Here is a 14,744-nt window from a genome sequence, read left to right as displayed (position 1 = left end):
AGTAATCTAGGTATATTTTGTCAATCTCTATTTTGTGGCATCGACAAACATTTTAAAACCCCAAGAGTTACTCAGGATTCTCATACATAGTAAGCCAGGGTTCAAACCATGCTTCCAGTTTTATTGCCAAAGTGTTATCTGGTATACATTTAGAAGTTTGAGGAAACCTGTAGAATAAACGTAACCTATTTAACCATTGTATACAAACCAGACCATTCTCAAATGATGGTAGGTAATCACTTGGGAACTTAATTCACTTTGAATTGTTTTGTGTTTTGCACAGGATAATCCAAAACTGTATCTCAATCTGTTGGAAATAGAATACAGTGGAGATCTAAAGCAGAATGAGGAGAACATCATTTTATGTTTTGACAGAGCGATCAATGGAACGTTGCCTATAAAAATGAGGATTATATTTTCTCAGCGAAAAGTGGAATTCCTTGAAGACTTTGGCCTGGATGTGAACAAGTGAGATTTATCTTTAGTGGTGACAGCCTTTGACTTTTGGATCCATGAATGACTTGTAGGCTACAAAAGTCAAGATGATCAAGCTTATTCTTCATAAATTCCCCATGAAATTCCAACCCTACAATTGTTATATTTTCAGTTTTACCCTGACTTCAATAGCACATTTAAAAAAACAATTATATTGAGAGCTAGAAATACCAACTACAGAGCAAAAGCAGTATAGAAAACCTAAGTGTTTGGTGTCACAACTGTTGCAGAATATATCTGGAGCAGGAATCTCACACAACTGAACCTGTCTTCTTTCCTTTTGGCAGGCTTTTGGATGCTTATGAAGAACATCAAGCCCTTTTAAAGGAACAAGAATGTTTAAAAAGGAGAGCAGAGAATGGGTACAAACACTTTTATTTTAGCTTTAGAGTACTTGATTGCTTTTTGAAATATAGATGTAATTATTTGCTGTTATATTTTTGAATCTTTACTAAAGTTGGCGCCGCATGTCTGAGCTGTCCAAACACAAATGATGTGTATGTTGAAAGCTCACAGTACCTTTCCAGAAAACATGAGCAAGAAAAATAGGTACATTTCTCCTTGATGTGACCAGGGAGTTCCCTAAAATCAATTTTGACATGGAGTAGAATAGCCCGCACTTTAGTGAACTCTAAATAAATAATTGTATAGATAGCAGTAGTAAATACTATTTGCATGCTCTTTACGTATACAATCCAATTCTATTAAAGGAAGAAATAATTGACACCTCCTTGCAGATGTCATTCACATAACATGCAGCTTAAAAGGCCTCCCATAATTTCTTCAGTTATCCTGTTGAAGGAAACGAGGGAACTGTTTGTTTTAACCCATGCAGCCTTTTAAAATTTAAATGCGATATGAAATGTATACTGTACAAAGTTTATGTGTGTGGCCTAGGATGTTGAATTCCAGCCTTCAGTTTAAAAACCACATGCATTAAAAAATGAAAGAAAACCCCAGTATTCTCCAAGCATGACTGCAAAAATCATTTTCTAGAAAAAAATATCGTAACAAGAAAAAGAAAGTTCGTTATTCAGTACTGCTGGAACACACTGGAGAAACTTGGGATGTTCTGCCAAACCAACCTGCCTTGGGACCCAGACGTTCTGCGATGGTCACAGTCAAAAAGCACCCTCTTTCTATTCCGCATCAGGGGGAAGGGCCCTGAAAAATTCGGGCACTCTCCACTGAGAGGTTAAATTTTGGTTAAAAGTGACTGTACTTTCCAGTTACAATTCGATAGGAAATGCATGGCCTGGTGCAACTTTTGCAGGAAAGCACAGCATTTCCTCTCATGCATACAGTAGTTGGGGGAAAAAACTCAAGAATTTCTTCAAGGGTCTGCTTCGTAAAGAACTAACACAAACTATTCTTGCAGCTGTGAAGAAACAGATGAGAAACGAATTCACAGTGACGAAGCAGGTCTTATATCTGGACAAGTAACAGATGGAGACATGCAAGCAAATCAGGCAGCCTACAATTACAACGCCTGGTATCAGGTGAGTATCATTTGTCTGGAAGCTTTCAGACCAAATACTTAAATTCTACCTGTTCCCCACCAACTGAAATTACTTAATTTTAAAAATAGGTTGTATCCCAATTTAATAGTACTGTAAGAGTAGGTCTATATACCTTAATACAGGTAGCCCTTACTTAATGATCATTCGTTTAGCGACTGTCTGGAGTTACAACAGCGCTGAAAACACCGACTTACAATCCTTACTCACGTTTGCAACCATCGCAGCACCCCCACAGTCATGTGATTACAATTTGGGTGCTTAGCGACCGTTGTGCATTTACAGCCATCGCAGCGTCCTGTGGTCACATGATTGCCATTTTCAGCCTTCCCAGCCAGCTTCCAATAAGCAAAATCAGTAGGGAACCGCGTGATTCGCTTAATGACCACCACAAAAATAGTCATAAAATCAGGTCCAGATTTGCTTAACGACCACATCAGCGACCTAAATTCTGATCCAAATTGTGGTTGTTAAGACAGGTAGTCCTTGTTCAGCAACCACTCATTCAGCAGTCTTTTGAAATTACAACAGTGCTGAATGAGGGGACTTATGACTGTTCCCTGTAGTCGCAATTCAGGTGCTTGGTAACCAGGTGCTTGGTGACCAGTACACAATTACAATGGTTGCAGTGTCCCCCCATCATGTGATTGCCATTTGCAACCTTCACTGCCAGCTTCCAACAAGCAAAGTCAGTGGGGAAGCCAGCAGGAGGTTGCAAATGGCAATCACGTGACTGAGGGATGCCGCGATCACGTGGGATTCTCCTAACAATGGCAACTGGAACTGCCACAACGGCTGCTAGCAGTCAGAACCGTCACGTGACATCACACTTTATGACCACACTGCTTAACAACTGAATTGTCGGTCCCAATTACTATTATTAAGCAAGACTACCTGTATATATTACACCTTGAGAACTTCAGCTTTCAACTTACTTTAATAATTGTTTAGCTACTTCACGCTGGTTAATACTGGAGTTTATAGCACATCAACTATTCAGGGTATTAACTTTCTCCATTTTTTCCCCTTTAGTACAACTACTCAAATGCATGGAATTATGGACAGTATTATCAGTCATCTTCAACCTGAGCAGAACAATTTAGCCAGAAATGGAATTTCACAATGTTTTGTTAAGGCTTTTCTTTTGTAAAAGAGAAAGAAATAGGGATGTGAACAAACTGTCACGTGATTCTTGTCTTTTTTGCATGTATAATGAGTTGATTTTCACAGGGTTCTTGTGACAAACTCATGTTGGTATCTTGCTGTATTTAGTCTACCATGCAATCAGCTTTCCCAACAGTAAAATTATCAAGCAATTATATGAAGTAGTGTTGATAATTCATTGGGAAAGTTAATTTGCAAGCTGTTAACATGTATTAAATACTGGCCAGAATCTGCCCCAGCAATCTCAAACACTACCCAGGCCAGGAAATAACACTTTCCTTCTCTCCTGAGGTAAAGTGTGCTTGAATCTTTTCAAAGTTCCACACCCCTTTTCCTGCATCTGTTTGGTTTTACCAGTTTACAATTGCAGCACCCAAAAGCTGTGAGCTTTTAGAAAAATGTTAACAGATGGGGATGCATAATGTATAGGGTATCTCTTTGAGTGACTAAAATGAAGTGTGTTCCTAGAACCATGCTGTGTCTTAGGATGGATTTTGTATTGGAATTTTCATGTGTAAGTTTAGTTTTTTGTTTAAAATGCCTTTTTGTAATAAAACCAAATTGTGTAATCTTTCTGAAAAGTACCTTTTCCTTTTGAACCACCAAGTGGGCTGTTTGTTAAATTTATTTTGGATCATGGCTTCTTTCTGGCAGTTTCACCTGTACTGCTATTCAGTTCCAAGTTTCTTTTCGGCATTGATTTTCAAACTTTGCACGTAAGGCACTTGTATTTCTACACTTTGCAGAAGCCAGGGTGCATATTTGGTCCAAAAAGTCTTAACTGTACTCTTTCCTTATGTCAATCTGCTTTGAAAGTAAGAGCATTCAAACCCTCTGTCCTAGTTGAAATACAACATGGTGTACATTTGACTGAATATGCTCCAGTCAAATAACCCACTCTATGCCCTGCTATTCTGATATGTACACCTGCAGGATTAAGTTTACTGATTTAAGCATATGCGATCTCTCATTCCTTGTAGCATCAGAAAGACTAAAATAGATTAACAAAATGTGTGTGGCGATTTGGCTGAAAGGGATCGAAACTATGACCCAGCAAATCAGGAACCCTCAGCTTAAACTTCTTTTCATAGAGAGCACAAAGTGCTTAATAAACCAGAGCATTTTTCTGCGAGACCTTGCTAGAGAACATCAGTCAAAGCCACATATAAACTAGTTTTTAGTTATACAGATATTGTACTGTAATTGCAATAAGAGCTTTTGATTCTTCCATCTATCAGATAAAAGGCCACGTTTGCATTTCCCTGAAATCAGAAGTATCTTTACAATTATTTGAGTCTGAAGAGACGACAATCCATCATTCAATATCTACCAGTTCAACTTCAAAGAAAAGTTTTGCATTGGGTGGAATCCTGAAATAGAAGTTAAGGAATTTCTTACATAATAGATACTGTTTTGCAAATGTATCCAGACTTAAAAGGCCGACGTCATTTCTTCTAACTTACGTGACCTTTCACAAGTCATTCTTCTTCAGCATATAACTCAAATGGGAGCTTTCGCAACTGAGTAATGGGTGTTCATAAATTCTGTGTTGCACATTATAATCGAGCAGGATGCTCAGAGATTTTAAGATTTCTTCCCCATTACAACTGGCAATGCCATCTCTTCATCTTCAGACACAAATATGCCAATTACACAGAAGTAGTTCTTGGGCTCTGATGCAGAACTACTTACCGTTATCATTTTAGGCCTGGTATTGTCATAGTCAGAAAAGCAGCTAGACATTGCTGGAAGCAGATGCCCATTGGAGGATTTAAGCATGAAATTGGAAAACCTAAAATGTTCTAACCACCCACCAATGTCCATTTCTCCTTTTCTACCTATTTGCTAATTCGTAGTTGCTTTAATTTAAGGAGTCTCTCTCTCCCTTTCCCCAATTACACCATTACTGCAGGCAATTAAAGATTACTTAGTCACCAAGATCAGGCAACAAGAGAACATCTAATTAAGTTGGGGAGACATTTTTTTTTCCTTCCTGCTTTGCATCCAATATTAGATAAGTGGACCAAGATTACTACTTGAACTTTGCCTTATTCTGTCCTACCTCCTTAATGCTCCATTGTTCCACAAATCTATAGAGAAGTCCACTGATGGAGCTATCAATGAAGACACTGTTAGTGTAATGGACAGCAATGGTGGCTTCTGCAACGCTGTAAAACTGGTCAGAAAAAAAATAGTGTGCTCTTAGTCACTATTGTAGTCATATGCAAAAAATGTTTTTTGCAATCTGTACACAGTGATAAATGTCACAAGGATATTTGGCATCGGGCTGCCCTTTTTTCCCATAAGCCCATTCTGGCTCAATTTCCAGATTAGCCTTCTCTCCTTTGCTCATCGTCAACAAGGCTTCATCCCACTGAAAAATCAGAAGAGAAACATGTTCTGGCTACAGTATTAATAAGGACACATAAAAACGTTGCTTTCTCATTCTCCGCTGATGCTGAAGCCATTCTATTAGAGCTCCACACATCACATGCTAAGTATTATTTAGAAACAGCACAAGATATTTTCATCAGGCCTACAAAACTCATCTGAAAATTAAGGAGATGGACTCTACAGAACATTCAATCTACATTCATTCATTCATTCGTTCATTCAATTTCTATAGCCGCCCATCTCAACCAGTGACTCTGGGTGGCTCACTATCTTTTATTCGTCCGTTTGTTGGCAATGGAATAATTCATTTTTTATTTTTCTATCTATGTGATTTAAATAACAAGGTAAGTCTAAGGAACTCCTTTATAACCTAGAGACTGCAATATCACAGAAGTTTGTTAATACAAACTAACAAGCCTGCAGACTGCAGTTTTATCCCTTGGGAAAGATACAGAACTAGAAAACAATCTTCCCTCAACCCAAAACTAGAACTAAGGAAAGTATCAGAAATGACAGCTGCAAACATGTATGATATACATCATACATATGATACATGTATGATACACAGCCCTCCCCACAAACCTTTGCAATTATGACACTGGTCCAAGATTTTTGCATGCAGGAAAAGTATGGCCAGACTTCCGATGGTGTGCTTCCACTCTTTCCTGGCAGGATAAAAGAATCTAAAGGGCTCCTGGGATCACATATACCAATGCCTCCTCTTGTTGAAAGAATTCAGATAGATGGCCTAACAGCTGCAGGGCCAAAGCTATTTTCTAATAATGAAAGAGCATGAGAACCTGATACACTCAGCCACCCACATTAGCTTACTTACACCTCGAATCACTTTTCCAACACCAACTTTGAAGCTCAGTGGTTGAGATGCTTTTTTTTTCTTTGAACCTGAAAGATAATTTGCAACCAAATCTATCAGATTAACAACAGGAAACCCTTACCAAACTCAAATCTTAATATAATATTTATGTCTTTTTCCTTTCTGTGTGAGTAGGAAATACAATGTAGGGAAGACCTGGCTTGATTCACAAAAACTCCAGTAAAGTCTTTCTACCTTCTTTCTCTCCACAATGGACAGAAAACACCTCCATTCTGGCTTGAAAAAATGCAAATTGTAGAGCATTTGGAGTACAGTTTTACTCAACTCCAATTTATTTTAACACTGCAGCTCCATCATCATGCCTTCAATGAAGGCCACTCGAACCTTCAAAAGCTTTGCCAGCTTTTTAAAAAAGAGCTATCTTTTTCTAAACACTTACTTGTCTGAACATTACTGTCAAAGACTGTTCCATCTTGCAGCTTTCCTGTATACCAGCAGTGAACAACATCACCCTTTTTCGGAAAGTTGATTTTATCCCCCTTTTTCAGAATTGACTTAGCATATTTTGGGGAGGCCTGCATTGAAAGTGGAAAGAAACAAAACAGTCAACCTCACTATTTCAAAGGGTTGTTTTGTATAGTCTATCTTTAGAATGGTATATACAGTCCACCTTCCTTTTCATACACTCTCAGTTGGAGAAGTATACATTTTACACGGATTTGCATGGGTTCTGTCCCCCTTCTAGGGGAGGGGGTATTTATCTATGTGCAACAAATCTTTTTAGCAACTGGAAAAACTGCTAATTAATAGCTCTGTGAAGATTAGGACCACAGTTTAACTGAAAATTCTTTGCAAATGTCTTTATGCAGCTGGTCCGAAAAAAGTGTAAAACTATGAACTGACAAACAATGTATCATTTTATACACACATTTCCAGAAATGTGTCCTACTTACTACAGTGGAGTTCAGTCCTGAAAAAATAGATGGAGGATTGTGATATACATACACCATTAAGCTCAAAGTCATATATATATTTAATAATATATATAACCGCCCAGAGTCGTACATGAGATGGGCAGTAAATAAACATGACAAATAAATAAATATTTGAACATAAATATTTTTTATTTTAAAAGGATTATGTGTTCAAGCCTGAGTTGACCTATTTGTCCCATACAGAGAAAAAGCAACTGATTTCAGAAATAAGAATAGAACTCGAAATGATATAGAGCAAAACAGAAGTCACTGCCAGCTCAAATTCAGACACTTTTAATTATCACACTGTGAATTAACTTAGATATAAAAGCTATAACCCCCTATTTTGCACTATGTTTTTTATAATCACAGCAGTGTTTTCAATAGGCAACTAAACCTGGTTCTTACATATCCATGCTATACTAGGCATATTGTTATTCTTTTATATCCCTCTCTTATTTGTACAGTTTTTTTATGTACTCCTCTACCAGAAATCGAAAAATATGATTGAGGTATGCCCCAGATTACCTCATCAACAACTTCTTCAGGTTTTGTCTTTTTCGGTTGGCCTTCATCAATCTTGACATTTTTCACCTGTTCTGCCACTTGCTCAGTACTCTCTGTGTCCTTAAAGCTCTGGAAAAGAACATACCTTTTAGTGATCTATCTAAGGATATTATTAGCAGTAGTAACATTTATTATTATTATACACAACAATGTGAAATCACAGCTACCAGTTCTTTAGCTGCTGCTTGACCTTCATTAGCATCAAGTTCTTCTTAAGAACCTAGGATGTCGTAATGTATCAGCATAGTATATGTGCGGATTCAAGCTGTACGGCCTTTTGTTGTTGTTATTAGTACTGGTGATTTTGAAACTTCAAGCCATTTCACATATATTCTCTTGGTGCAATCTTAAAATCTTCCTCTAAAATGTCAGTATTGTTCTCCCATATAAAATGGATGAGTGCTATCTAGTTCTGGAGAGAACATTCAAGTAACAAATGAGTTTTGAAAGTTAGTTTGACCATTTTTATATACTCATCCTACTCTGATTAGAAGTAGTACATCTAAGAATTTGGAAAAGAACTTCTTCAGCACAGCAAGTCCGTGGTGCATTTTAACTAGAGATGCCCAGCACCTTTTTAGAAAAAAGTACCTGATCTATCCACTGAGCTTTCCATCTATTTTCAGTTTACAGATAAAGCACTGGTAAAATAAGACAAACATAAGACTTGTGCATAAAAATATAATATAATAACTCCTTTTAAACAAGACAGGAACCTACCTTTGTTTCAAAAAGCTGGTTGTATGCTGTTATTAACTGATCCTTGGTAGCAGTTTTAGCCACATTTTTTATCTGACCAAGCAACTTGTGCTCTGCAAGAAACTAGAAACAAAACTTAAGGTAAGCTCAGCTTCATGTAATAAATGACAAATTTGCCTACACTGCAAAGTGAACTGGAATGGTATATACCATGGTTTTGGTATGGAATGGTATATACCATCTGGTCAGCAGATCCATAGGGGCCCTGGTTTCCGGCTGCTGTTTCTTAATGCCAGGTCAGTTAATAACAAGCCCCCCCTCATATGTGACTTGATCACAGAGGAGGGGGCAGACCTGGCATGTATTACTGAGACCTGGCTGGGCGTGGAAGGGAGGGTGCCCCTTTCGGAAATGTGGCCAGCTGGGTTTACAGTATGGCACCAGCCGAGATCCCAGGGCAGGGGAGGAGGGGTGGCTGTTGTCATCCGAGAGTCTCTTGTGGCCTTCGGGGGCCCTGCTCCACAAGTGGCTGGTTGTGAGACCCTGTTCTTCAAGTTGGGTTCCCGAGAACAGTTCGGAGTGTTGCTGCTCTACCAGCCTCCCTGCTGCATGACAACCTCCCTGCCTGAGGCCGTCTCAGGGCTGGCGGTGGAGTTCCCCAGGCTTATGGTTCTGGGGAACTTCAACCTGCCATCCCTGGGGTGTGCCTCAGAGGCAGCTCGGGAGTTCATGGCTACCATGGCAGCCATGGGCCTGTCCCAGATAATTTGGGACCCGACTCGAGACAGTGGTCACACCCCAGACTTGGTTTTCTTGTTGGAGCAGTGGCAATGTGATCTGAGGGGAGAGTTACAGCTGTCCCCTTTGTCATGGTCAGATCACACCCTGATGGCCCTGAGATTCTCTTATGCCACCCCCCACCAGGGAGGCAGGACCCATTCGATTGGTCCACCCCTGGCAACTGATGGACCCGGCAGGGTTTCAGAGGGAACTGGGGGTGATACCCGGTGATCTGCTGCACGATCCAGCGGAGGCCCTAGCTGCAGCCTGGAATAGGGAGGCGGCCGGGGCCTTGGACAGGATTGTGCCTGTGCGGCCTCTCTTGTCCCATCGAACCCGGCACTCCCCGTGGTTTACGGAGGAGTTGAGGGTTCTGAAGAGGGTTAAGAGATGCCTAGAGCGCCACTGGAGGAAGACAGACTGAATTCGACCGAACACAGGTAAAAGCCGCTATTAAGGCCTACCTTGTGGCGATAAAAGCGGCGAAATGTCAATACTTCTCCACTCTTATTGCGTCTGCAGAATGCCGCCTGACGGCCCAATTTAAGATCATTCAATCCCTTTGGGGGAAGGTGTGTTCAGTGACCCACCTACAGGGCCGTGCGGAGGAATTTGCTGAGCATCTGCAGGACAAAATCCCTTGGATCTGCTCCAAGTTGGACTCCAGGCATGAGGCATGGTCTGGAGAGATACCAGGGGAACAGGCTTACCCAGTTATCTGGGAGCAGTTTGATCCTGTTGGACCTGAGGAAGTGGACAGGATCCTACGGACAGTAAATGCCACCACAAATGCCATCTAGACCCGTGTCCCTCCTGGCTAGTAAAAGCAGCTCGGAAGGTGACATGTGGTTGGGTCCATGCGATGGTTAATACATCCTTGGGAGAGAGGGTGTTTCCGGCAGCCTTTAAAGAGGCGTTGGTACACCCCCTCCTCAAGAAGCCATCGCTGGACCCTACTGTTCTGGACAATTTTCATCCAGTCTCCCACCTCCCCTTTTCAGGGAAGGTGGTTGAGAAAGTGGTGGCTTTGCAGCTCCAGAGGGTCCTGGAGGAAACGGATTATCTAGACCCCTTTCAGTCCGGTTTCAGGCCCGGTTATGGGATGGAAACGGCATTGGTCACACTTATGGATGATCTCTGGCGGGAGTGGGATGGAGGTAGTGCATCCATCCTCGCTCTCCTTGATCTCTCAGCGGCTTTCGATACCATCGACCATGGTATCCTTTTTGGGCATCTCAGGGAGTTGGGGGTGGGCGGAGTAGTCTTCCGCTGGTTCACCTCCTTCCTCCAGGGCCGATCCCAGTTGGTGTTGATAGGGGAGGAGATATCGGCCCCATGGACCCTTCTTTGTGGGGTGCCACAGGAATCAGTACTCTCCCCTCTCCTTTTTAACATCTACATGAAACCGCTGGGTGAGATCATCCGTCACCATGGGATGAGGTATCATCAGTATGCTGATGATACTCAATTGTATATCTCCATCCCGGGTGAAATAAGGGATGCCGTGACCACCATCTCTGAGTGTCTGGGGGCTGTGGGGGCCTGGATGGGGAACAACAGGCTTCAACTGAACCCCGGTAAGACTGAGTGGGTGTGGGTTATTGGTTGTTCTGTATCCAGGACATTAACATCTCTGGTTCTGGATGGGGTTGCACTGCCCCAGACAGACCCAGTGCGTAACTTGGGGGTCCTCCTGGACTCACGGCTCCTGCTCGAAGAGCAGGTGGCAGCTGTGGCCAGGAGAGCCTTTCTGCAGCTACGTGCTGTGCACCAGTTACGTCCCTTCCTGGACCAGGAGGCCCTTCGAACAGTCACTCATGCCCTTCGATAGACTACTGTAAAGCGCTCTACATGGGGCTACCCTTGAAAAGTATCCGGAACCTTCAGCTGGTCCAGAATGCAGCTGCGTGAGCTGTTTTTGGTGCCCCCAGAAGGGCACATGTAACACCACTGCTGCGCGAGCTGCATTGGGTACCAGTTTGCTTCCGGGTCCAATTCAAAGTGTTGGTTATCACCTTTAAAGCCCTACGTGGCATGGGGCCAGGTTACCTGAAGGACCGCCTCTTCCCCATTACATCAACCTGTCCCACCCGATCATGCAGAGAGGGCATGCTACGGACCCCGTCTGTAAAAGAATTTCATCTGGCGGGGTCCAGGAAGCGGGCCTTCTCCGCAGTAGCTCCCGCCCTGTGGAACATGCTGCCCCCGGAGGTGAGATTGGCCCCATCGCTCCTGGCCTTTCGGCAGAGTCTGAAGACCTGGTTCTGCCACCTCACTTGGGGTGGAGAGGGGAATAGAGTTACATGGAGATGGTTGTTATAGACCACTCCTCCCACACTTGGACTGTTTTAGATCTTTCATCGCTTGGATTTTTCTTCTTTATTTTTATTTCTATTTATAGAATTTTTATTGTATTTTATTATTCTGATGGTTTTAATCATTTGTTGTAAACCGCCCAGAGGCCTCCGATGGGAGGAGATGGGCGGGGATAAATTAGATAGATAGATTAGATAGATTAGATAGATTAGATAGATTAGATAGATAGATAGATAGATAGATAGATAGATATACACTTTACAATGCAGAAATTTGAAGCATATCCAAAGTTTCTACCAGCATCAAATAAATCCAATTATTGCTCCTGAAATCCTGGAACTTGGGATTCCTATACAAAGAACTCCTTTCAAAGCAGTCACAGCAAACTGCAAAATGCAACTCAATCATAAGGCAGAAAAAGAGCAAAAGACACAGTGAAAAGAGTATCATTCTCTTCTGTAGAATAAACATCTCTCTTCATTTTTCATATCTGCCAATTTTATGGAAGATAAACATACAATTCATTTGCAATATAAGCAGCTCATGAGATTGCAGATCAGCTTTAAATAAATTTAAAAACAAATCAAATTGTTTTTAAAAACAATAATCTCAGGGGCTGGTTCATCCATGTGGGAAATTCCATATAGGCATGCCTATGATCTCATGTCCAAGATCTATTTCAGCTAAAATTAAAAATAGAAGAAAGAGTCAAAGAAGCTTTCAGTTATACATTATCTTTCTCCTGTGCACTGTAAACTGAAAGCTTCTTTGTTTCTTAAAGAATTCATAAGAACAATTTCAATTTAAAAAATTAGGGCTTTTTATTCCCCAGAAATTCCTTTCAAATTATTACAGATAATATCAGATGAATGCATGCAGAAACCTGTCTCCAAGGCCTATGTCTTGTTTTTGCTGCATTATCCAAAGGACAGATTTTCTGCATTTCAAAAAAAAATTAGATTACTGCCCTTAACAGCAGCACGTAATTTTAATGTTCTGGCATGCTCTGGAATTCAAGGCAAAGTGTCCCAGTGGCATCCAATGATCAGTTAAAAGAATGGCAAAAAATCAATGCATTAAAGCCTGCATTGAAGTAATTACTGCATGACCAATCTGTAACTATAAACTACTCCATCCTGGCTTGTCAGTAATGGAATCAGACTATCGATCTCTATGACATTTAAAGATCTTTTAAAAGCATGTCTCTACAAATGTGTCTAGAACCGAAGGTTTCCAGACATTTCTCCTCATTCCAGAGAGGAAACTCATTTCTTAAACATAGTCCTATAAACATCTTTTGTTTCCAGGTTCAAACATGAGATTATACATTCTGAAAAGGCAGACAATAAATATGCAAATAAATAAGCCCCAAACAAACAGAAATAGCTCCTCTAAGCAGATGGCAAATAAATGAAATAAATAAACAGCCACAATTGGCATTAAGAACTATTAAGTAATTTTGAAAATTCATTAAAGTTGTATATGCTTTCCTTACCAGCTAAAAATTATAAACCTTCACACTTAGACATAGAGATCTCTATAGAGAATGAGCTGTAAATTACTAGCCTGCAGGGCCTTTACAACAAGCAACTAAGACCATTAAATGCAATATCAAAGTACAGAAGGAATCCTATCAAGTAATGGGGAGGAAGGATATACCCCACCTACAATAGCCATATGCCAGAAAGTAAGCGATCACCTGACAAGTAATTATTAAATGGGCTGCTTCAAATACTAAACAGAGAACCTGGTGCATTTTTCAATGGGTTTCTTGGCCTTAGAGAACCCAAACTTTTAGAACGAAAAAAAAAAGATCATTAAATCATTTTAGCCATAATTGGATGGCCATATTTGTATGCATTCATTCTCACTCATACTTGCAAAAAAAGTACAGACATGCTCTAGGAGAAGCTTTTTGGTAAGGGAGTACTGATTTTCATTATGGCGCAAACCAGTTTTCCTTCAACCATTCATCCCGGTACCTGGAAAGGTCTAGAAAGATTATAACGTGAGAATGAGAAACGTCTTTCTACAACGCTGTCGCTTCCCACTGAAGCATTGATTCTCCTGTCTGAAAAGGAGAGACGAACCCCCGTAGGCGTAGAAAGTCTGTTTTTCCCGCTATCCCTACAACCCTTTCAGATAAACCCAAGCTGGCATGGGGGAATACCGCAGTCACGTGAGATGAAAAAGGGAGGAAAGAGAAGTCGGCCCCACCTAAAGGCTCTCGTCACGTCTGAAGAGATCTATATGGTTTGGTCCGACGGGCGGGACAGGGTTAACAAATGGGGAGCCTTGACCAAGGGGAAATGGGGGACGAAACGAGGGCAAAAAAGGCAGGGGGGAAGGGGACCTCACAACTTCACACACATCTCCCGGCCAAATTAAAGCACGGCGGCGACACGCGCCCATTCTACCCCACGTAAACGTGTGAATGCAGCCTGCCCACCCGTCAGATCGCGCCTCCGGCCCCCACCCTGTGTGCCGCTTGCTCCTGCAGAAAGTGGACAATCTCCCGCTTGGGCAGCGCGTCGCTCCGCAGCTCCTCCAGGCTCCAAGGGCGCGCGCGGTCCGCCATGGCATCGCCTCACGCGAGCGCCTGTTCGGAACAAGTTCGGGAACTCTTCCGCGCTTCAGGGGCCCCTCACACGCCCACCGCCGGAAGTACAACCCCAGCATGCCTTGGTGCGCCCCGCGACCTCCATCCAGACGCGGTTCCGTTTGCCTCTTCCTGTTGGGCTTGCTGGGTAGCGTAGTCCTATCCGGGAAAGGAGAGGCTCACTGCTGTCACATAATTGGGACGACGCAAAAGCCAGGCTAGCGGAGCAGCTCCTGATGCATGCTGGGTATTGTAGTCTGTCCTTGAGAGTTGATTGCTCCCTCTAAAACTCCCACTTCTACCTTCCCGCCTTCTATTTCTACCTCATATCTTCTGCTATAGAGGGACTGCGCGGTGCACTGGGCATTAAAAACACAAAACCAAATCTACCAGAGAAACTGGCC

The 14,744-nt window shown here is 41.9% G+C and overlaps 2 protein-coding genes across 3 annotated transcripts in view; one reads left to right on the top strand and one right to left on the bottom strand.

Annotated features, from left to right (window-relative positions):
• PRPF39 (pre-mRNA processing factor 39) overlaps nucleotides 1-3,745 on the top strand; it is a 28,417-nt gene extending 24,672 nt beyond the window's left edge. For both annotated transcript variants that reach the window (XM_063290589.1, XM_063290590.1), the window contains exons 11-14: nucleotides 284-468; nucleotides 783-857; nucleotides 1,874-1,994; nucleotides 3,045-3,745. In XM_063290589.1, coding sequence (XP_063146659.1) covers nucleotides 284-468; nucleotides 783-857; nucleotides 1,874-1,994; nucleotides 3,045-3,101 — 438 coding nt within the window. In that variant the 3' untranslated portion in view covers nucleotides 3,102-3,745. The remainder of the gene's footprint in view (nucleotides 1-283; nucleotides 469-782; nucleotides 858-1,873; nucleotides 1,995-3,044) is intronic.
• FKBP3 (FKBP prolyl isomerase 3) lies at nucleotides 2,933-14,506 on the bottom strand. The gene is made up of 6 exons (XM_063290591.1): nucleotides 14,218-14,506; nucleotides 8,667-8,768; nucleotides 7,908-8,015; nucleotides 6,845-6,980; nucleotides 6,406-6,473; nucleotides 2,933-5,550 (listed from the first exon to the last, which is right to left on the bottom strand). The coding sequence occupies exons 1-6, from the start codon at nucleotides 14,317-14,319 to the stop codon at nucleotides 5,395-5,397; spliced, it is 672 nt and encodes a 223-aa protein (XP_063146661.1). The 5' UTR covers nucleotides 14,320-14,506; the 3' UTR covers nucleotides 2,933-5,394.
• Between the last annotated feature and the right edge of the window lie 238 nt (nucleotides 14,507-14,744).

This window comes from Candoia aspera, chromosome 1, assembly GCF_035149785.1.
Source record: "Candoia aspera isolate rCanAsp1 chromosome 1, rCanAsp1.hap2, whole genome shotgun sequence".
NCBI classification, from domain to species: domain Eukaryota; kingdom Metazoa; phylum Chordata; class Lepidosauria; order Squamata; family Boidae; genus Candoia; species Candoia aspera.
This window is presented reverse-complemented; position numbering and strand designations above follow the sequence as displayed.